This window comes from Channa argus, chromosome 3 (genome assembly GCF_033026475.1).
Source record: "Channa argus isolate prfri chromosome 3, Channa argus male v1.0, whole genome shotgun sequence".
Lineage (NCBI taxonomy): Eukaryota > Metazoa > Chordata > Actinopteri > Anabantiformes > Channidae > Channa > Channa argus.
Window position 1 is genome coordinate 20,734,383 of NC_090199.1, and position 24,857 is coordinate 20,759,239.

Sequence of the window (24,857 nt, forward strand, 5' to 3'; positions counted from 1 at the left end):
AAGTGACACTATTGATAATTGTAAACTGTTGCTACATTGAAAAGATAAACTACTGCAAATTGTTTTCGGTTACCTATAGACCTATAAATTCATAAAAAATTCTGTGGTCATTATGCAAGAAAAGTACATGTTCTATAGTGGTTCCTGTTTTGGATTTTTGTGTTACTTGTCATCCCTTATCACAAATTGCACTTGTCTAGAAGATGTGAGCATTTCCAGCGGATTTAATATTGCATAGTGTATGGGATAATTTCAGTAATTATTACAAGCCTAAAGAGATAAACCAAGTTTTCCATTGGAAAAAAAAATTAACCTAGGAGTGTTTTGTTTTTAACCATGGCTTTAATCATCCTCTCCCCCTTCACATTAATCTCGTGTCCCCTGTGAACCATCAAAAGGGTCCAGACTTCTAGTTTGGAAACCACTAATTAATATTACATTAATGAGTAAAAGGTTCTTGCCAAATGAAGAGACATTGAGATGAACTGTGCAGAGAAATGTCTGGTTTGAAATGTTTTTCATGTAATTCTATAGTTGAGGGGAAGAATGTGAATACAAGATAAAACAAGAGTAGTAAGAACAGTTGTTATAGATAGTGTATGTCAGTGTGAGTCAATGGCCTACAGCATGTTTAGGATGGATGTATTTTATGGTATAAACAGGCCGGTTTAGTCATTCAGGTTTGAAAATCTTGGTGTTTTTATTGTAAGTATTGCATCTTCAACTTACAGAGCTAGAATCATCAGAGTGCATGTTTCACAAAGGATGGCCACAGGTTCAGAACAACAGGACGACTCCCTACATGGGACTGTTCGTTAGTTGGGCTAACATACCCTCATGTACCCGGTTGCTCAAAGTCAACCTCCTGAGACTTACACCAGAATGAAGAGTGGACCAAAGACACTGGAACTTTCCACTAAGCTGGGCCTACACACTTCTGGCCAAGCTGCAAAACTGGAACTCAACTCGTGGAAAGTTGAACCCCAACCTTAATTACCGCAAAGACTGTGTTTCTAAACCCAAACAGAGGTAAAAATATAGCTTTGTGATCACCAGCTTATGAAGATATGCTATTGTTTTGAGTCTGCAGCATAGCCAGATATCTTCAACTATACTGGACCAATCCTAGAGCAGTCTGTACTGAGCTCCTAGCAGTCAACACAAAATTATAGCTGCAGCTCATGTGACAGAGCCTTCCCTCCCAGTTATTACATCTTATACCAGATTGTCTTTTAATGACAAATACTGACCAGAAAACTGATATTTACTGAGTAACAGGAGGGGAATCAGCCAAAATGAGATCAGTACAGACTAGCTGTGGACCAGGTGCAGTTCTAAAGCTCAGCCTTAGTAAGAACATTGAGCAAATGCACAAACACACAAACACACACAAACACACTCTGAAGACTCACATGAGAGAGGACAGACCTGGCTTCAGTCAAATCGGTTCTTAAATGATTTGTTTTATCCCATTTAGCAATACAAGGTCAGAGTAGTTTGCCACAAGAGACAATACAATGTCTGTGCCAGAGTTTTCACACGTTTTTTGTTGTAAATTACAGACCGTACACTACCATAGTCCCAATGTTGTAAAAATGTTCTTTAGTCTGAGCAGGTTAAAACGTGTCTGATCCAGGTCTGCGCGATGATGTGAAATACATTTGTCGTCAAACACAGGATTGTTTCCTGCCAGCAGTGCAGGATCATAAAATCAACTCATAGAGAAGAAAAAAAGAGAAGATGAAGGTTAATAACTTAAAACAGGGGCAGAATTAATGTAAACTGTCCCTCAGAAAGAGAGAGAGAGATAGACAGAGAGGACACTGAGGTGTTCTGAGGTGGTTTTGGCATTTCATTTTTTAAATAATTGAGCACCAAAAGTGGTGTCTTTCTTATTCAGTGCCAAGTCCAACAACCTCAACGCAGCTCTAAGGAGAGCTTACATGTCAAACTCTACACCTTAATTATGTCCTTCAGAAAATCTAAAGGATTTGTTCTGTTGTTTTTGTCTCTAAATCGTCAGTCGAATGCCTTATAAATGTAAGACACGTTTTGTCAACTAAAACAGAAGTCTAATAGAGACTACAATCCCCTTAATAGAGGAAAGTGGAGTTTTAGACCCCCTTTATTGTGTAGTAGCCGGCTCAATCTTTGCCAGTAAAGTCTTGGCTAAGAATAAGCCTTGTGCAGATAACCCCCCAACCCACAGCACAGATCCAAAACCAACTGGCGAGGCTTCTAGCAGCAGGCTGGGTGTGGAACTTCAACCATTTTGTTTATCAGCCTATAGCAGGAAGTAGGAAGTGGGATAGCAAGCTCTGGACAAGGCTGGTGACTCTAAACAGGCGAGGCTCAGCACTAGGAGCAGCTTAGGGGCCAATTACATTTCAAGTGTCCATTGAATAAAATATCAGAAAAACAAAATGGCTACATTTTCATATCCCATCCCACCCGTCCCACCAAAAACAAAACAAAACAATAACCCATAAAATAGACAGTTCTTAACATAAGGAATGAGGATGAAGCATCGAAAGCTGGAGTAAAGTAATGTAGAGCCAAAAATAAGTTAACTTTTTTCTCATTGTTCTATAAGGGATTGGGAAATAAATATTCAAAAGGGTGGCCGTGTTTTTTTTTTCTTATTCACATAAAAAATGAAGTATGACAGCTTTAAGTGATTGAGAAAAAAAAAAAGGAATTAGAACTGTGGTTGAAGTGCAGTTCTTAATGCCAGTGGAGTTGAGATGGCCAACAAAGAAATTGTACAACCTGTTTTCTTCTCTCCACATTGCCCACAGACGTTTCCTCCATAGATTACCTGGCCACCAGTGGAATGCCACATACATGAACACTCATAAACATAATAAACCAATAAAAACAATCTCTAACAAAAAAAAAAAAAGAGCATCACACAAACTCAGCACTCTCCAACTGAAGACCTACTGAGTAGCTTTTTTCTGAAGTTGTTCTGTTTCATTTTTACTGCTTAGGGCAGCAACAGTACATTTCAAAAGTTTCTGCCAGCAAAACTGAACAAAGGAAAACAGTGTCCATGCCACATTTGCTGCCACTTTGAAAAAGACAAAATCTTTCAAAAACTGAACTTATAATGCACAAGAAACACAGGTCAAACAGCAACAGAGGCAATAGTTCTACCCAGGAGCTCTAGCTTTTTTTAAAAACTCCTTTTTAATATTTAATTTATTTGTATGTACAAAAGAAAAACAAGAAATTAGCTTTTTTGGAAGGCCACACACGCGTCTTTAGGGAGAAGAGGGAAAACAAAAACGGGAAGGGTTTCAAACTGACGAGACAAAAACGACTACAAGTTATTGCTTGTTACTGCTGGAAAGAGGATGGACATCTATTACAAAGTTTGTAGTTTCAACTTTTTCTTGTTGCTGTTGTGTTTTTAAATGTTTTTCTTTACTTCGTGGTTTGTGCTGTTTCTATGGACAGCTCTAAAGTAGGCAAGTGCAGGATAGCTTGTTGTAGCTGCTTGTTGAGGGGAAAGAAACCAAAATAAAACACACAAGATACAATTTCCACTCTTTGAAAAAAAGCACAGAGCACCCACGTTCATCAGGAATGTTTCTCTCTTCTTCCATTTTTTTTTTGTGGTTGTTTTCCTCCGTACTTGGTTGGAAACAATCTCGGCAGAGATCTCGCTGTGTTTGCTTTAAAAGCTCATTGGTGATGGGTGTGATCAGCCTCCCCCTTGCTTTGTTTCACAATAGCACCAATTCGAGCTTCTGCGGTGTTGAGCAGCAGAGGTAATGAAAAAAAAAAACCAAAAAACGAGACAAGCATTAAATTCGGGGCTAGAGGGACGTTTCTCAGGGCCACGCTGTGTTGATATGGCAAAGTTCACCCACAGTGTTCAATAAAGTCCAGATTATATTTGCGCCCGTTTATCCAGACCTGACACCAGAGCACTGGGACACACAGGATCAGCTAAACACACGAGCATAAAAGACAAAGAAATTATTTTAACATTATATGGATTTTAAGTGCATTTAGTAACAAAGCAGGGGGTGTGAATCTTTAAAAAGAATAAAAAATGTGTGAGAAAATAAAAAGAGGTAAAATCATTCATTGTGGATTGGGTGTTTAACTTTTATATTACACAAGTTCTCCTTAAATAGAAGGTTAAAACCAATTAGCAGTCTCGCATCACTGTGTTTGGGTCCCTGGTGTCAGTGTTGGTCGGGGCGGCTCAAAGTTCAGAGGCGAGGTAGCTCTTTAATCAGAGCTCCTCCAACAGTGGGGTCAGTAGCGCAAGATGAGGAGGGGGCAGCCAACTAAAACGCCAGGAGCAGGAAGGGAGGTGGTTCTCGGAAAGGCAGGAGCAATGGTTTGCTGAGGGTGTGGCCACTGTCTGGGGTGACTTGGTCTATGTGTGCAGGCATGGCTGAGTGGAGAAACAGATGGGAGGGCCGGCTGGTATGGCAAGAGGTGGTGGCGGTGGTAATGGTACTGGCGGTGTGGGGCTCTAAGAGGAAAAGGCAAGTTTGACACTGCAGGAGGAGTAGCCCTCATCACTGGCCATGCTCTGCAGGCTGCTGTGGTCGTCCAAGTCGCTGGTGCTGGCCGTGCTCACACTGTCCAGCTCTCCATGGGAGAACTCTGTGCTTTCCACATCCACCTCAATCTCCTCTGTAGACAGTGATTGAGAGTTGGATGGAGAGAGGATGAACAGAGAAAAAAAAAAGCAGAAATAGATTACGTAAGGATATTCAATGTTTTGCAATATATATTTAAGGAATTGCGGGAATATACCAAGTTTTTGTCTAATCCCTGTCTGTGTCATGTGTTGCTATTTTGCTGTTCCTAAACATAGAGATGTCCAAAAGATTTGTCATTCGTTTGGCCTCTTCACAGTATTTGCTGACAACAATAAAATCACAAATTTTACAAAATTAAATTCATTGGACAGACATGCAGGCTTTATGCTCAATGATTAATTATACAATATGTTGTTTAATGGTCAAACACTTTGACAACTTAATTCTATGACATTATTCATATTACTGTATCATAATAGTCCATGTAGATTAATATGTATCACTTATCAGTGGTTGAATAATTTTGGCATTTTTCACTGAAAATACAGTCTACAGGGAGGCTCTGACCACTACAAACCCGGTGTTGTACAACTAGAGCACCTGAAAGTTTTGATTATCTTGCAGTTGCTATGTGAATCCAAATCTTGCTTTACGAGACTGGACCAACTCACCTTGGTCAGAGTCTGAACGATCGGAGCAGAGGGTGGAGCCCACGCTGTCCATGCGTATCCTCTCCCCCTCCCCCAGATTGCTTTGAGCTACAGCACCGCTGCCTCCCCTCAGCAGCTCCAGCTGCCGCTGAAGGTGCCTCTGCTCGCGCTCCAGAGACTCCAGCTGGTACTGGCTCTTCCTCTCTGCCTCTTCAAGTTTCTAATCACGTAAGAGAGAAAAGGGAGACAGTGATAAGATTGACCATTTATACCTGGGACCAAGGTTCTGTGGTAAAGCCAGACAAAAATGAGACAAATATATAGAGGATGGGTGCAGAGACACATGCACAGACAGAGGGCATGGACACAGAAGAAAAGCTGGAAGAACAACTTTAATGACCTGGCTGAGATACTTAGGTGAAAGATGATGTTAGTAGCAAATTCCTTGCATATCAAAAAGCTGTTACAACAGAAACACACCAGTACAAACAACCACTCCCCAGCAACTGTTTTAGCAATCAGCCAACTAAACTTGTTGTGCGTTATGTCATGGTTGCCATGACATAAGGCAGATGAGCATAACTCCCAGCTACTTGACCATAACAATAGGCCATCAATAAGCGACAGAGAGACTAAAGTTGAAAGCAGCAGTAGTGCAGAGTAGGTAAAGTAGTAATGGGGATTAGAGGGGGGGGGAGGGGGTGGTGTGCACAAGAACAATTTCAGCTTTATGCTTTTCCCTCGCACGCTACCTTGAGCTGAGCTTTTCACATGTAGACCTCTTAGTCTCAGGCAATCACATGCCTCTTTTCAAAGTGGATGGGAAGGCATGAAGCAGGATGTCTTAACGTGTTATATGCTCCTCAAAATTGGATTATCATGCAGAAAAATGATCGCCAGTGAGTCGATGCATACTAGTTAAAATCTGGATGAGGTTTTTGCCCATAATGCAATATATTTACATCTAAGCAAAAATTATTTTCAGGACATTTGGATGAATTTAATTATTTATGTACCTGCATTAAAAACTACACTTAAGAGTATAATGAACATTTTACAAAACTTGAGGAAATTGCAGCCTTTGCATTTTATTCACTATGAGTTACTGCCTATGTGTCATCATAATTTTTTTCTTGGGAATCACATGTATTTTTCATGCCAATGCTGATGTTTACTTTGTTCTCTGCCTCATAACTCCTTCCTTTTTTTCACACTGTGGTTGATGGAACTGCTTTAGTTTTGCTGCCACTGTTACCTTTATGTGTGCTTTGGCTTTGTTGAGCAGGCCCAGGGTGGTGTGGCGGTTGCAGTCAGGTCCCAGGGGTATGAGCGCCTTCAACCGCTCCAGACACAGTCGCAGATGAGCTCGTCTGCACCCAAAAACAGAAACAAGAAGAGAAACAAAATCATCAGATAAGTACCAGTGGGGTAATGCTAAGGCCTGCACTGCAAAATATGTTTTGCACTTTAGTTACGAAGTGTCTTGCTCAAAAGCAAAGGTGTTCAGACAGACACCGTTTAGCCTGAATATACATCAAATGATGAAGAGCCCTTTAAAACTGCTGCAGAAACCCAAATGCTAGCAGTGTTAGGAAATAGGCTCATTAACACACACCTATTCACACTTTCTGAAAATCCACTAGCTACAAACTTGTCTTACGTGTTTCAAATCCCCAGCTTATAGTTCAGGGCTGGTTACATATGAGTCATGCCCCCTGTATGCCTGCAGATAATACATTATAATGTTTTTTTTTTTTTTTAGTTACGCTCCTCATCTACATTACAAACAACAACTTTCATATTGGGGGGGGGTGTAATGGCATTTCCTGGACTCCTCTTGGCTAGTACACTCCATCACACTGACAGTCCCTTATTCTGTGACTGGAGACAGGCCCTCAGAACTATCCATTCTGCTAATGGCCCCGAGTTGAGAGGTAAAAAGAGATAATTGTGGCTATAACACAATCAGCGCTCCATTAGCAGGAGCTGCCCTTTTAGCTAGCCTGAAGGGAATGATGGTGAGACATTAGGAGTCAGTGGACTCAGTCGAGCGACACTGCCTCAGATATTTTCTCTGGGTGAGTCCAGAGGATACAAGCCCAAGGGCCTAGATGACTGGACTCCTCTCTGCTATGCTCTGCTGCTTTAAGACTGGTGGAGACATGTGAGTGCTGGCTTAAGTATATCTGTCTGTGTGTGTGGAGAGGAGGTTAGGCTATGCATGGATGGTGCTGATAAGAACACAAGAAAAAAAGCGAGCCATGACATCAGTACAGTTTATGTTTACAAGTATGTGAGTGAGGAATGTTTGGGGAGTGAACGAAGAGGTGCCATGAGTCAGTCTGTACTTGAACTGGATTTACAAGACACACACACGGTACATTTTGAGTCAGGAAGTGTCCATGACAATCAGTTCGGCTCACATCATACGTGTGCAATTAGTTCTATTCATGGTGCAGAGCAGGGCCCACCTTTGCTCTGTATCTGTGAAATCTCTTTGTGCTTTTCTCCAATGCTTGAAAGTCCCGAAACAGACACACATCACTCACACACACACACCATGGAGATGTCAAATAAAAGAAAATTTTTCCTATTTTGTTTAACATAGTAAATGTAAATATGCTAATACTTCTTTATGTGAAAACATCACTGTAAGTGTATTTTACATTATATTTTTTCTATAAACTGATTATAAAATTAAGCAGGTCATAGAGCAGTTCACACATTCTGAGACTAAATTATTCATTTTGCAACTGTAGCTGAAAAGACAGAAGCATAATTTCGCATTGCATGTAATAATAACCACATACAGTCCAGTACAAACATTTCCCAAGACAGGGGCCTGGACTGCTCAGGTTGACCCTGGTCATCAATGGTCCTGCATGTCTGTCTGTGTGTCTGTCTCTCTGGTCTGTCAGTTGTCAAGTTAACAAGCTCCAGACCCTAGAGACCACGATCTTCTGCTCCACTCCTATCCAGATCTAAACAAGATGTCAGGAGATAACTTCGGATCACCACCACTTATAACATTCCTATCTTGCTTCCCAAACCATTGACATGATAAATGTACAGAGGAAGCAGGGGCACGCTGACTGCACACAGTGCACCACAGAGGACCGCCACACTGGCCATGACTGAAGGATACCATTATGGTTCTTAAAACACTTCTATTAGTGAGTGCAGCCTGAAGTGGCTGCTGAATCACCACTATTGACGAGTCAGCGTGAAACTACAAACACCTTTCTGCAACCATATGATAATGATGATTATGAGGATGATGATGAGTCTGCCATGCTACCACTTATTTCAGCACTTTTTGTCCTGGCTCTGTCGTTGTCACAGCTACCTACTGTACTGTATGGGCTTCTCTTATAGCAACACATTACTAGTTGGTAGCATTTAAACACCCTCACTCTGCCTCTTATTGATAGACAGACGTGTGAGACGCCTCCATGGCATTTGTCCTAATCTCTCAGTGCATGACGTGCACTACTGTAGAACACTCCGATAACCACAGAAGGCAACGAAGCTCCAAACAGCATTAGAGGGAGCAAAGAAAGAACAGTTTGTACTATTTTGTAACTCATGGCCATCAAATTAGATTGTCTGAAGATGGAAAGTCAAACGGAAACTCAAACTGAAGCAATATTTCTCAGCCGTATTTGTGAAATCACTCAAGGAGAAAATTTATCTTAAAGGTACAGACAGTTTTCTAATGTTAGTGTGTACTACCAGCACTGCTAATCTCACTGAGGGGTTAATTGGCATGAGCTAGGAGCTACTGGTGATTCCTACAGATATAGGTACCTAACCCATGAAAAAGCTTGTTTATCATGTAGACCCCCAACCAAAGGGATTAAGCCATTTGAAGCTTACAATATAAGTGGCAGCTTGTGACCATAAATACCTACGTTCCGTGGCCGCAATCTCTCTTTGCCTCCGCCCTCTTGTTGCCGTGTAACACTGCAACTAGCAACGGTGCCTACCCTTCCTTTAGTTCTTAGAAAAGACTGGTGCTAGTTACATAAACAGCTATGGATTTACAGTGCAGCCTCATAACTTCATGTCTTCAGCTGTTGTGGTTAAGAACTGGTTAAAAGATCTGACACAGGGGTGCTAATGGTGTGTCTAATGTGCCATCTCTCTCAACATGAGTTAAACTGCTCTCCTGAGAGGAAGGGTCACTAGCAGGAGTGTTTTTAGAGCAAAGTGTTCAGCTGAATATATGGGACTTTTAGTCACTCTCTAAGCTATAAATTGGCTGCACTGTATTCAAATTATCAAGTTAAGGTTAAGGTGCATAAAAGAATAAATGAAAACATTATTTTGTTGCTTACACACAAGTTAAGATGTAAAGACGTTAAATGTAACAAACAAAATCCCAAAAAAAGTAAGCCCTGACAAAAATCACAGAAAACCTGAATAGTGTACAGTACTGTATGACCACAGACATCCAAGATTATATAACACGTGGCCAGTTGTTACCAGGACCTGTGCTCCAAACTGTCACGCACAGCAGGGGAATCAAATCCCTCAGTGACAATTGGACTACACAGACAGAAAAGCTCTGTTTTTCCCTGTATTTGGCCGAGGGAGAATTCTGGGAATGTAAGTGAATATAATAGCCTGCTTCATTTTGTTTTTGTTGTGTCTTTTACTTGCTGCCTTGCGGGCATAGCTTAGCAAACAACGTCTTTTGAAAACCCACTCTCTCTTGCAGGGAGGCGGTGAGCTTTTGTGGACTTGAGGCTCAATACAAATCGATTTATAATCTAACTTGCTTTTCAAAAGAACCCACATCTAAAGCTGTTGCTGAACTCTTACAAGTTCATTGGAGTTACCTGGAACACAAACACAGTAAACATTCAAAGCTTGTAAAATCATTTATTAAAAAAAAAGCTTCACAGGCAAGAGCTGTTAGTCTTTACTAGATAGAGATGGTTTGTTACTTCAATGAATCTCCTATACAATTAATTGTCAATTAATTGTGGCTTGGCTCAAAAATGACCACAAAGCATAAAATGTATTTAATAAATAGATTTTTAAAAATTAATATATTGGAGAAATTAATGTTGCAATGTTGTAATTTACATACAAAATACTGCACTTGTGTACACAAATGTATAGCACATTTTCAGTGTTGAAAAATTCGAATACTTCATTACAGTACTTCATTTGTTTGTACTGTATATTGAATGTTATCTATTCCATTCAAATGAGCAGTACATCTACCCACAGTTCACCATAGATACTGCCACAAACGGGCCTCTACAGGTGATTCACTGAAGCACATCATGTCCAAAATCCTTCACTACACTCACACATTATACTGTAGAAGCATCCATGGTGTATTGCAAGGCAGGACTCACCACAGACACAGCCGGTCTTCCCTTTCCTCATGAGATAATGGGGCACTTCCACTCTACCAGCGCATGTTTATGCATGTGTGTCTCTTTTATGTTAGTGTGTCTGTGTATTTCTCTGTGGCTTGTGTTCCTGATGGGCCCCAGATGGGTACGCAGGCAGGCAGCTCTGCCTTTTGGCTTTGACATGTCAGTGAGCAGCCAGCCAGCCCCGGGTCACTGCACCACACCTTTCCTCCTTACCCACCCTCCTCTCTCAATCTGGATCTACATGAATTACTTGTACACTGTGGCTAAATTCAACTGATTGCAAATTAGAATAACAACTTACTAAACAACAAAACTAATAATTGTTAATAAAAAATATTTATTTAAAGTATTCAATGCTCTGCATTTCTCTATGGCTGTCTCACTTACTGAAATGCATAAAACTGCCTGCAATGTGATTGAAGCCAAGTCATTTTTAAAGAAGCATGTCAGAAGTGTTTGGGAGGGGTACCCACTGCACCCACTCTTACAGAATCTACACACATTTTATGTACATCTCTCATCAGCACAGTCAACTACAACATACCACATCCTTGCACCAACCATACACAAAGATGCAGATGGCACTAAGCAGCACAGATCACATTGCGCACACACACACACACACACGGCTACCTAATATCAGTGTAGTACAAGTCAGTATCAGACGCACACTGACAGACAAACACCCTTTATATGTTTGTCAGTGTGACGTGAGAAAAGTCTGAAGAGTTTGTGTGTGGATACAACAAGCTGTAATTCAAATGGCAAGATGGCAAGAGCAACCATCGCTGAATGTCTTGAAAATATTCCAGTGACTCTGGATGAAGATGTGAGAAGGAGGTGTGAATATATTGTGAGCATGGACCTGAAATTGAAGCACAGCTGTGGACAGACACGAACACTGGCAACGTTTATATTTTTTTAAGAACACATCGTCAGTCTTATCAATTTGCGTGACAGTCCAAGTCCAAGTTCAGTCAGAATTATTTTACAATCCTTTTCAGCCAACATCAAACATCAAACTTTGGAAGTGACGACACAAATTGCCAGACCTCCCAGACTCACACCATTATATGTCTCAAATCAAGCTGTACATTTTTGATCAATTATGAGCAATTTGCGACATTTATTAAGGAGGCACATAACAAAGTCTCTGAAGTATTTACTGAGATAATTTGGTTTTCAAGCCTCTGGATTATTTGTTGATATCAACATTTGATTGTCTAGTATTTCCTCTTTCCTCTCCCTTCTTCAACAGGGCATGAATCATCTAAAAGCTCATTTTCTTTTACAGCTATTTATGTGAAAAATGCACATTATTTTGCTCTGACAGCGCGATAGAAGGATATTACTTGATGATTATGTGAACTAATAGCATTCTATATAGAAAAATACTGTGATCTGTTATTTAAACAACCTTAAAGCCTTTCTTCGTTATTTCATGTGTCAAACATACATCTGTGCCAATCTTATGCCTGACAGTTGAGTCTGGGCAGTCAGTAGTCAAAGAGAAGGGTTGTGACCAATAAAAAGAGTTAGTGTGCAAGTGTTCTTTGTGTGTGGATAAAATAACTAACACTGTCACATGGGCCTAAAGAGTGTCACAGACAGACAGGTGTCTTGTTCACCCTTCAGGAAAACCTGTGTTTCTGCTTATTTTTCATTCAAAGTCCTCTGGATCAACACTGTCAGTTGAAGCTTAAAATATGGCTGCCCTTGATTCCAAACTTGTGAATATGTAAATAATAGATAACTTCTCAGGCCATCTAAGATGTCTGACATAATTTCTGTATCTGCTCTTAAAGCAGGAGCGTAGGATTTCCAGGCCAGATACCAGTCAATACACTTCTCTTTGGCAAATACTTCACTTACTGAAAGTCAGTTAAACAAACACACAAAAACCCTCCCTTTCTGACCTACTTATAATACGCACAGTGAGAGAGGAAATCTGACCCCTTAACCAGTTATTACGCTAATTACACATCACTGATGACTGTCCCAGTGGTAAATCTCCTAAAATTATATGCAAAAGGAAATTACAGAGGCTTTTTGTAAGAAAAAAGTAACTTGACTTTATGAAAGAGTTCTATTGTTCCTCATCTGCCACCCCCTGTGTATAGTGTCAAGGCTCATTTAAGGCACCCACAAATCTTGATTGCACAGCAATGTTAAAGATTATTGGAGTGATTAAAGTGTTTTGTAATGCAAAGCTTCATTTAGAGTAGACTAAGCCATGTCCTTCGAGCGCTACATCAGATCAACAGCAAATTATCTCACTATGTAGATAGCAATTAAATCAAACACAGAAAGGCACAGATGTTTTTCTTTCTTTGCTCTCACCATTATTTTCCAAAGCATTCCAAATCCATTATTTCAGGGTTAAAAATAGCCAGTGTGAGATGATCACAGCAAATAAAAACCCAATCACACACAGTGAAACATGTGGAACACTAATCCATACTATGCAGACAATACCATGTAATATACATGGAGAGGGGCCGGGCTCCATTTGCATGGCAGACTATACATTGGCTTTCCATGATCTTGCAAAACAAATATGCTGAAAATTGAATAGTAGCTGTTTTAGACTTAATTTTTTGTTGAATAAAGTGTAAACAAACCTGATAGGTGCTTTGGCCTATGTATTGTAGCCCATAAATATTAGCATCTATGTTACACAAACCCAAACTATAACTACAGGAAACACAACGGCCCTCTGTGTCCTCACCTCCTTTGTTTACTGTCTTTCTGTGTTAACAAAAAGAGCAGTACTATTTTCTGCTAAATATATCTCTTCTAGGACTCTCTGCTTTTAAAGTCTTTCTCTCATTCAGCCTTTCATGGAAGAGTCAGTATCATTTTCTCCCTCCCTCTGCCGCTCACATGACTGCAGCTAAGGTCACATGTTTGCCCATACAGACAGGGGCACCTGACTGAATTGGTTTTTTAATAGGGGAAACTACCACTCACTAGGTAGACTGCTGGAACAGTCATCAGAGATCTACAAGCCCGGTGGCTAAGCTGCGTTCCACTGTATGTATTTTTGCCAACTACAGCTTTATTATGTGAGCTATAAATGGTGGCTTCAGGAAATGATGAATGCAAATGGGGACAAAAGTTTATATGTGGAATAGGTCTGGATTCAGATGAATGAAATAGTCATCCAAGTCTCCTCTCTTGTGGAAAATGTAATGATTTATTATTTGACAGATGGATTAAGCATTAGAACACGGATGGCACTTGATGTATAACTCATGTTGTACCCACTGGATAAAGTACTGGAATGTGCCAACTGAACGGGACCTAATAATTTAAATGACACCATTGCTGAGGCAATAATAGTATGTGTGAGTGCTGTATATTGTCTATTGTTTGTAGTGTTGTATGTTCTATTGCATACACTGCTGATGTTTTAGTTTGTCACATGCATGCACGCAAATAAAATGTGAGTGATTTTCACCTTGTTTTTCCTGACAGACTGATGCTTTCCTCATTTCCTTTATTAAACGGACAGATGGGATAGATGCAGAGAGTCAGAGTGATATAAAGAGGGTGAGATATATAAAGAGTGGGGGAGGAAGGGTAGTCTTCTATGTAATCTGCCCAGAAACTAGCCATGGGCACAAACAAGAACCAGTCTGTCAGGAGTTTCACTTAGCAATAGCAAATGATTGTAATATAATGTCCTGTTGTACATGTCCTAATCAAGGTTTAACTACAATGTCCGAAGTCATATTGAATTGTTAAATTTAATAAACAGCTGTGAGGAGTGGGAAGAATAAAAAAAATTCTCCTTGGGCTGGGTGGTGTATCGCATTTTCAAGATATATATCATGTTAAAACATTTAAAGTATGAGATAATACCATCTACGCTGATATAGTTTCATGTGTTCCATAGCCCTCTCTCATCTGACCTCATTTTCGGTGACACCTTGCAGCACCCTTCCCCTCCACTCACAAGTTCTCCTGCAACACCCAGTGCCAGTCTTCACAACTAATTTCCCAAAGTAGATTTTTCCTGGAGAACAGCAATTTTTAGCCTTTTATACATGTAACAGGGTTTCTAACTGTTATTATTACTAAAGAATAAAAGGCTGCAGATAATCAGCGAATGAAACGCTGGCAGAGGAGAGCTCATTTCAAGGGGCAATACCACTGCACAAAGTCTGACTAAAACTGAAACTAGTCCACAGAAGTCTACATAAGTCACCTACCACTGTGTTTTTAAATTCAGACAGTTTGCACAGCTCCACGGCCTCTTGCTGTCTCATTAACAGTGACAGAGTTAAAAAAAAAACTCATGAATCAGCATTTTCTGTCACTATAAGGTCACAATCTGTGAGCCATGCTTTTATAATAGGTGCACAGTTTTGGTCTACATCACTTAGTCTGCAACAATTACAGCAAACAATTTCTGCTTAAACAATTGTTATATTAGTCTTGGCATGCCTAGGGAACTTTGCTGACTGATTACCAATATTCCGGTTAGATGGCAGGAAACAAAAAAGAAATGCAGAGGGGGTGAAATCCATTGCTGAATGTGGGTGGGAATGGGACCTTAATATTTCTGCAGATTTAGGCAGTTGACCTAAATCCCAAAAAAGAGATTCAGCCAGTGGAAGAGAGAGAGCGAGTATAATTTCCAGTGGCAGTAAAGCTCACTGTAAAAATGCATATGGCTTCAGGGCTGAAACCACAGTGGAAACTGGGGACAATCAAATGCCAGTATGTGGCTCACAGGAACCTATACTACAACACTTCTCAACCAATCAAGGCCACAAGTAGTAAATAAAGTGAAACACAGTTGATTAGTAAGCAGACCAATGATGTTATTACACTAAACCTGCTGAAGCTGGGCTACGCCACCAGGGCCTCAATGACAATGCACAGCAACAGCGCAGTGGAGGAATGGAAGACAGACTGGGATAAAGAAATACAAGGTAGAGAAAAGACATGTGAGTTTGAGAGGAAAGATATAAAAGAATACTGCACATACTTCCTCCCTCAAGCAGCAACAGACATAAATATGTGCTCAAACCCACACAGACACACACACACACACGCACACTCACACACAGTCCACTAGAGTAGAGAGGGACCATGAGTAGGGGTGGGGGTTGGGGGGTGGGGGTGTGCTGGCTGTGCAGAAGGGCCAAGAGACTGGGGCTGAAAACCCATCACTAACACACGGATTAGTCCGCACGTGCACACTGCCTTTTACTCTGCTCCACTCACGGAGGTTGGAAGAGAAAAAGGATGGCCATACAAACAGTATGAGAGAAAGGGAGGGGGGTTAGTGAAACACAGCGGAGGAAAATGCCTTCCGATGCAACTTATAATAATCTCATCACCTGGAAGTTAAGCAAGTTATGATACAAGCCCATATACTTGTATATATATTACATACATGAGTATACATATTTATATACCGATCCGCATGGGTGGACAGAGGTCAACATGGAAACTGACAGACCAGTCTAATGTTATACAGCCCCATACAAAGCAAGGTGTATTTAAACCCCAAGATCAACTGAGTTTAACTCTTATTTTTCCCCATCCTTCTCACCTAGCTGAGCACCACTCAATGTCACTGACCCACCCACAACCATCATTTTCTGCTTTGACCTTATTTGAGCAAGGGTAGCATCTTTGGATTAAAACACAATATAATCTAACTCCTAAAATCACCCTGGTCAAGCCTGGGAGGACACATCCAGATGTTGGCATTGGAGCCAAAGTAGAGTGGGTCCTGTGTGTCTGCATTTGAGGGGCTTTCCTTGTCAGACCACATCCTCTATGCAGCTGTGAACATGTTTAAATGCATTCAAAAGAAGGTGGGGGTATGCCTAATCCACATATTCTACCTCAACCTCTAATGCGCAGTGTGTGTGTGTGTGTGTGTGTGTGTGTGTGTGTGTGTGTGTGTGTGTGTGTGTGTGTGTGTGTGTGTGTCTGCATCTGTGTTTCTAGATACATGATGTATCTCATGTTCATATTCTAACTCACCTGGGTAAGGCTCAACGACTTATTATGCTAAGTCACTTAACCTGGTTGGCACATTGTTCGTTCCACTGGGGTTAGACTTAAGTTCTTAGCACGGAAGTAGCAAATAATGACATTCGGTGAATCCTTTGATGATGAGTAAAGATGTAGGGTAGCTGTTGAGGGTAGAAAGGGGTGGGGACTTGTCTCACTGCTCTCATTGGTCAAAAGCTTAGCTCTATGATTGGTCAGAATACAGTGGTGTTTCCCCTTTTCCCCAGCTGTACAGCTAAAAATAAACACTATAGTCAGATTTAGCCTAATTGAGTCTGTCTTGTGTCTTCAACAAGCATTCTATTTTACCCTGTTTCTACCTTTGTTTCTCTCTCACTTGCTCCTTTAGGTAAAGATTTCATTAGCTCGGCTTCTAAGATGAAAAGCTGCTCTAGGAAGGAGAAAGGAAAACAGGAGCATTTCATCCTGGTGCAACATGTAACCACAGCGTTATCCATTTGCCCTGCAGTGGTTTTATCACCAAGCCTGGCACTATATAATTAAGGGCACAGGTTAAACAACATATTGCGTGGGAAGCGCTAAACATTGCAGAATATCACAGTGCAGACTGAAGTTGATTAATCTGAAAAACAAACAAACTGATTCTGCTGAAAATGTTACTAGTTTAGTAAATCAAACTTAACACAAGCTCTTACTTAGATACCCCAGGCTTAAATCTGCTGACTGCCCTTTTTCATGACACTGTGGTTATGGTAGAACATCTGTGCGGGGAGGAATTCAAAGCAAAAGATTGGCGACCTCTAACTTTACACTGCCTTCATCCATCTGACTGCAAGCCAGTGGGAATGGGATGATATGTCTACAGACCTGCACAGATCGGCAGTCCTTGTAACAGACTTCTCACTAGGGACCTATCAGGTAGTAGCTATCAATCTCAACTTGGAGCACTTGATACTGATATTGCCAAAAATAGGATGCAATGATGCAATGCAAAGATGTCTCCCCAAGTAAAATGCTAATTCTGAAAAAACTCCCACGTGCCAAGGTCCATTCATTTTACTAAGCAGCTTTTAATGCAGCAGCTAGAAGATGGTTTGCACTTTGCAATTAAAAGAATGATTGAGTGTTTACCATTTCTGACTTTAGCATATTCTTTCCTTGTTGTCTCATCCTTTCTTGATTTTTTCACAGTCTGATCTACTAGAACCTACTTAACGGATGTTTTGTTAAGCATGTAAATGTTTAATGTCTTGGTATTAAAGACAAGTACTTCTCTAGCAGTTGCTTGCTCACTGACAGTAGTAAGTCAGAATCCTCAAACCTAGTGAGCAGGTGCAGCTGAGGGGTCTGAGCAACATATGCATTCATGTTTTGCACTGGCACCAAAGCAGTGCCAAGTACACAAGCTAAGCTTTAGTTGGCGCATAAGATGGGCCAACTACACTTTATAAACAGATCATGACCTTTCATTAATCTGGGCACCTGCTTGATAGAAGAGTTGGACTTCTAACCAGGGCCACAATTTGTGACCATCTGAATGTTTGTGGTGACTGGTGCAAATATCCCACCCTGATACTGGCTTATGTCACTCTGTGTTAATTACAGGTCAGAAATGCTCATTGTGCACACACTGACACAGAGGGAGTTCGGATCAGGCTTGCGTGCCTCTCGAGGCTCCTCTGAGTAAGGTGTGTGTGACCTATCCCTCTGCTCATCCCATCAGCCTGTCAATTACTTCCTTGTGCTCTGACACCATCGTTAGCTAAGCCAAATGCTTTTAAGGACTAACACTGGGTGGCCTGAGAGAAGGAGAGGGAGGGGGTGGGAACATGCCCCAGCACGTGTGTGTGCTCTAACTGGGCTCACCAGACCAAAGATCAAGTCCTTTAAGCTGCTTTTCTGAGCCAAGAAAAGCTTGCATGTCATCACTTTGGTCAGAACAAATGGTACCAGTTTTAGGCCTTGCAGCAGAGATTGACAATAGGCTGTTCCCAATTGACATTCAAAAGAAAGACTAGTAAAAGCCTTGAGTTTATAGGCACCAGTTAGATATAACAAAAATACACAGAGGGCTTTACCTAACCAACAGAGATATGTACTAACTGCAAAATGCTATTATTATATATTATATATTATAAGGTATTCTATTGATATTTAGTGGTGAGTTTTACTGTCTAGTCTGGACAGTCAATCACAATGCCTGTACTTCCTTCCTGTAATTCCTTTTAATAAGTCATATTTAGGGTAAGCATTAGTTAGGAACTGATAATAAAATTCTGGAATCTACTACTACTCTCCTTTTGGCTTATCCCGTGAGTTCAGGGTCGCCACAGCGGCTAAACTGAGCTAAAGCCGCCCCCATAATAAAATTCTGGAATGATACTTATAAAATTTGACCAATGGCTGACACCAGTGTTTTGTTTTTCATTAGAATCTGTTATTTATTTTATTATAAAGTTAAATGAACTTAGTTATAACTCTTTCTGTCCTTCATTACACATCTTTGAAAATGGATTAAATGAAACAGCCTTGAATAATACCTATGAATTTGTCTTTGGTGGTACTTGATGAGAAACCGACCAAGTGCACCACGATTCTTATTGATAAAATAATATAATAATAACTATTCTGTATCTCTTTGTGTTTTGTTGTACATGTCACCTGTTGCTACTGATCTATCTAGTAGCTGTTCTTCTTCAGCCAGCAGTGCTGGAAGCCTGGACTTATCCCAGAAAAATCTGAATCACACTGTTCAGCTTTTTGATGTGTGATTATTACTTTCTTTTGCTAATAGCTCTTATCTTTGCACCTCCTCAGCATGAGCCCTTTTTTAATGTTCATCTGGATTGAGGAGCAAAAACTCAGCATATATATGGGAAACACTATAGCTGGTCACCACAGTCTAGGCAATTAATAGAAAGCACAGCAGATTATTTTTACCAAGAGAAAAAAAAAGACATCTGACTTGCTGAAAGTTGTATTGCAGGGTATAGCAATACAAAACATACGCTAAAACATAACTATTCCCCATTTTATTAGTACTAGAACAAGAACTGTGTTTGGGAGGAACCTGTTGCATTGATGAGCAACAGTGGGTTGGTGTCGGAGCACCGTTGTCTCCATTGCTTGTCTGTATAGACTGCATTTAATTGCACTTAAATAATCGGAGAGGAATCAGATTCAGAGGAATCAGCTTTCTCTGGTAATTGAAGAACAGCGTTAACATGCACATAAAAAACATGGTTACTGGAAATCCAAGTATACATGCAGCAGAAGAGTAACCTGATTTCTCCTCCACCTCTGACTAATTTTGGAAGCCTGGCTCATGTCACATGTCAGAGAAAAAAGAAAAATAGGGGAGCCCCACCTAGGGAAACCTGGTTTCCCTAATTCACTACCACGATTTCATAAACATTTTCATGACAGTTAAGAAATCGCCTTTACAAAGACAGCCAAATGTAACCTGGTTACTTAAGACCATGTAAACACACGGGTAGTGGGCGTACCATTGTTTTTTTTTCATAGCTCTTGCAGGCAGTTCTCATGGTTAGAGAGGCATGGCTGCAAGAGCAGATGATCTTCCCAAACATACAGAACAAAGCTGATGCACAAAGCAAATATGGCATCATTTCTTTACTTTGCAGAACAGAAACAGTAAGGTATGAATGTTACTTAAAAGGTGTTTAAGACTTATGCAAACAAAAGGACCTAACACATCCAACTTGTCAAAGCACTTTGCTGACAAACATGAGAGGAACAGGTAGCAAATATGATTAATAACATAATTACAAATAATATTAGTGTGTTTAGATGTGAAGTTATTAGTAAAAAGTGGAGAGTGAGTCTGGGATCAAGACATTTATGTGGGCAAAAAGCTTAAAATGGATTCAATAAACTCGGACTCTGTCTAACCACCAGCAAATGGCGGCCTATCATAGTTATGGATGGATCAATTTAGGTTTATTTCTGGTTTTGTCAAAATTTTCAGATGTTTTTTTTTGTTAGGTTCATGGTCTTTTATCAATTATTTCTTTAATTTTAATATTTTTCTAGGTTCTTGCCATGACATTGCTGCAGTATCTCTATTGAGATATTTACAAAAGGTATTGGTATAGAAATCATAGTCTAGTATCATGACAACACTAGCCTAAAGGCAGATGTCAGTCAATAAGGCGAATATTGACTCATAAGTAAGATTTACACTTTGGCCACCTTTCCTAACAACTTTTTAGCACAACCACGTGTCCAAAATATAAAAACACTGGCAGTCAAGAACATCCACACCAATCAAACGTTGATTACAAATGAGTTGTTACGCTCTTCATTTACAATTTTACATATCACTGAATCAAAATCAGATCCCGAGAGGGGGGACTTCACAAATGCGCCTTACATACCAACAAATGACAACACTCCCCGCTCTAATGGGCAAAAGTGAGCCTTTTTAATATTCCAGAGGCACACACTGAAAGCTGTTTAACACATCTTGTTTGCTCAACTCCCCTAGTAAAAAAATAAAGACGAAAAACTAATATTGCTTCTACTGCCTGAGCACTGGGGAAAAAATCATTTTTGTATGTATTGTTTTGAAGTTTTTCAGATTGATCAACTTCAATCTGCACTGCAATATTCTGCAGTGTTCATCTTTTCCCATCCAATATGTTGATTAACCTGTGCCCTTAATTATATAGTGTCACACTTGGTGATAAGACCACTTTGGGATAAATGTATAAAGCTGAGGTTACATGTTGCACCAGGATGAAATGCTCCTGTTTTCCTTTCTCCTTCCTACAGCAGCTTGTCATGTTAACCAAATCTTTACCTAAAGGAGCAAGTGAGAGAGAGAGAGAGAGAGAGAGAGAGAGAGAGAGAGAGAGAGAGAGAGAGAGAGAGAGAGAGAGAGAGAGAGAGAGAGAGAGAGAGAGAGAGAGAGAGAGAGAGAGAGAGAGAGAGAGAGACACAAATGTAGAAACGCAGGAAAATAGAATGCTTATTGACGACACAAAACAGACTCAATTAGGCTAAATTGGACTGTAGTGTTTATTTTTAGCTGTACAGCTGGGGAAAAGGGGAAACACCACTGTATTCTGACCAATCATAGAGCTGCGTCCAGCCTCGATACACATTATTGAAATAGGATGTGGTGGAGGACAAGGGTAAATATAAGTGATCGTTGTTGTTGATTGATTGTAACCTCTTGTACTGACTATCTGTAAACAGAGCTATTATGCAAAGGTAAAAATAAATTTAAAAAAGGTTAAAAAATGACTTAAATTTAAGCTACAAAATACCTTGACAAACAAGAATGAAGCAACAACTACTCTGAGCTGGGGAATTTGTTAACACGTTTTAAAAAAAGATTAATAGGCAGAAGGTTATGAGATCAAAGCAGTGGAACTGCATCGCACTTTTTACTGTTAAAACCCACTAAGCCAGTGTAATTTTATAGTGACATGTGGAAGCAAAATAGGACTGTTAGGAGGTACAAGATCAAAGCAGCAGAGCCACCACCTTATCTGGTCCCCCCGCACAGTGTGAGCATCTGGAATGTGATTTTCTTTCCCCTTTTTTTCTGTGCCTTTTATCTGCCCATGTAGTCTCTGCAGTCACGACAAGTCTGCATGTCACAGAGGTTATCGAGACCTCTGGTAGCCATGCAAGGCATATCGTCTCACCGGCAGCAGATATACAGGGCTGATTAATATTGAAAAAGGCCCGTGTTTGGATGGAGCACAAAGGAACTGCCTAAAATTTACAAGACTCGGAAGTGTTTTGAGATAGAACGAAAGCCACTGCTGCTTCTACTGCTATAGAATCGTGGCATAAGCCAGACACACTTGGGTGAACAACTATGCCTGATACATATAGCTTACAGTGGAACATGTGCTTAAAGGGAATAGGATTAACCACTGGCAAAAAGGGCGGATTATAAATGATTCTGACTTTAAGCGTGATTCTAAAAAGATGGATTAGCATTTCCATTTTTTTCCACTTTCTTTGCTAATGGAAATTTGAATTAGTCTGGTATAGTTCAACTACTTAGGAACAACACCACACTCAAGGGGCTTAGCCAGCAGAGGGAAAAAAATGGATGTCACTATCTGGATGTAGTGCAGTGGTGTTGTACAGGACGGCCTGTTCCCAGTTCTTGCCATTGCTGTAGCCTTCTTCTGCGTGTGTACAGCAGCATGGACCAGCCAACGTGGTGCCAGGAGGAGAAGGATGCATGTTTCAAAGAATGTTATACATGTGACAAGAATGACAACACACTGATGCAAAACGAATTCTGTCAAATACCTACAACGTGCAAAACTTTGGCTAAATTCTGCTTTATTTCACTGTTTAATAACATTATCAACCTTATGGTTCCTAACTCTGCAGTAACCATATATCATCGCTATGTAGAACCAAGCCGGCACTAATTCCCTCTTTTCTGCCATCTACACTTTTACACTAGTCTGCTCTGATTGGCAAAGATGATTATAGGCCATAAATGCCCAGAGAAACAGGCTATACTACAAAGGATGGCTGCAAAAATGAGGATGGAGTGACGAAAACAGCCTTCACACTGTGTTGTAGGAATAAACAACCAAGCTGGCACCTTTTTTTAAAATGTATTTGTGTGGGTGGAACACTGAGAAAATGCAGCCCCGCATGGGTGCCACAATCTGCCGAGGCCAGTCAGCCGACTAGCTGGCCTTGTGTGGTATCGCATATGAGCACCAAGATGACACATCAACTCTCTGCTATATTTAACTCACTGGACGCCTCACTTTCCAATGTTCCCATTCTTTTAGAAAAGGCTGCCAAAGAGAACAGTGAAAAAATGGACCGAGGTGATATGTAATTACACTGAATGAATCCAGCCTCCCACATCCTTTCATTGTGCCAACACCCTCGAGAGATAATGAAATGGAAGGCATGCTTTTTTTATTTACCATAAATCCTGAAAGTCTAGTCACCCTTATTTATGATGTTGAGGAAAACACTTTATAGCTTGACTCTTGAAGCGTGCAAAGTCACAGAGCATAAACACCACCAAACAACCTATGTGGGTGGTGGATTCAATCTGATAAGGGCTTCTAAGAAACACAAGACAATGTGGTAAACCATCAAAAGCAAAAGGTCTCCCTGAAATCCCCACATTTCTTACACTGTAGATACCATTTTACATGTAGAGATATATCTACAGAACTATGTTCATGTATGAAAGGCCACTGAATAGACATTTTGTCCAGATATACGGTGAACTTTGTTGCCTCTAATACAGCCAATCAAAACATCTTTGTACCAAAACAAACACTTCAGTTTACTTCAGTTAAAGCACTACCCATATGAATCTGAAATGAAACGAAGGAATGCCCTTATCTGGGCAAAAGTAGGTCGACCCTTACTTTTAGTTTTAAGAACCTGTTGAAGAGGAAGTGCTGACTTAAGGAAGGGCAAAAATCTTGTAGGGCAAAATGAAAGTAGGATATAATAGACTTATTCACATCAAAGCAGGGTTTTACTGTGCTGGCAGGTAGGCTGTGCTCTGATTTAAAAGTGAAAGATTTGTAAATTGTTAACTCACCTATTCTTCTCCAGCTCATTATGTGTGGACCTGAAAATACAGAAATCAGAAGCTGTCAAATAATGAGCAAATGTCAACTTTTAAAGGCACAACATCCAAAATATGGTATCTGCTCTTCCTGAAAAGTCACTGTGTTTTAAGTTGTAATATTAGGACAGTGTGTTAGGGAGCCACGGAGAGATACACATTGGATTCAATTGCTTGGTTTGATTTACAGAAGGCAACCTCTCCTGTAAAAAAAATAAATAAAAAATATATATAAAACTTATCAATACTGTAACATGCGTTTCTCATCTCTTTTCTTTTAATGCTGAGCTCAGCTGACAAAATAACCATCTTGTTAATAAGGAAGAAGGAACTAAGCAGAAAATGCAAGATAAGAGTAGGGGAGGAAGGAGGTACAGACGGATGACTGACACTCCAATGCTGTGACTGAGTTGGTAAAATAATCGGCCCGGAAATGGCAGAAATGTTTTGTACACACAAACACAAAAACAACATTATACTACAACATTATATGCAAACCTGGATGTTGTAAAGTCAACCAGAAAAGTATGGTTTATTTCACTTGACAAAGTCTATGACCAAGCTGGGTAGCTCCTACCACAGCAATAAACACAGAGGACGCATGTAAAATTCAGTCTCTGCAACTCCCTGAAAACCTGTGAATGGGCTTCAC

The 24,857-nt window shown here is 40.3% G+C and overlaps 1 protein-coding gene across 2 annotated transcripts in view; it reads right to left on the reverse strand.

Annotated features, from left to right (window-relative positions):
* Positions 1-675: 675 nt before the first annotated feature.
* mxi1 (max interactor 1, dimerization protein) overlaps positions 676-24,857 on the reverse strand; it is a 29,893-nt gene continuing 5,711 nt past the window's right edge. For both annotated transcript variants that reach the window (XM_067497744.1, XM_067497745.1), the window contains exons 3-6: positions 24,179-24,208; positions 6,471-6,585; positions 5,237-5,435; positions 676-4,656 (exon numbers count right to left, since the gene is read on the reverse strand). In XM_067497744.1, the coding sequence (XP_067353845.1) occupies positions 4,493-4,656; positions 5,237-5,435; positions 6,471-6,585; positions 24,179-24,208 (508 nt within the window). In that variant the 3' untranslated portion in view covers positions 676-4,492. The remainder of the gene's footprint in view (positions 4,657-5,236; positions 5,436-6,470; positions 6,586-24,178; positions 24,209-24,857) is intronic.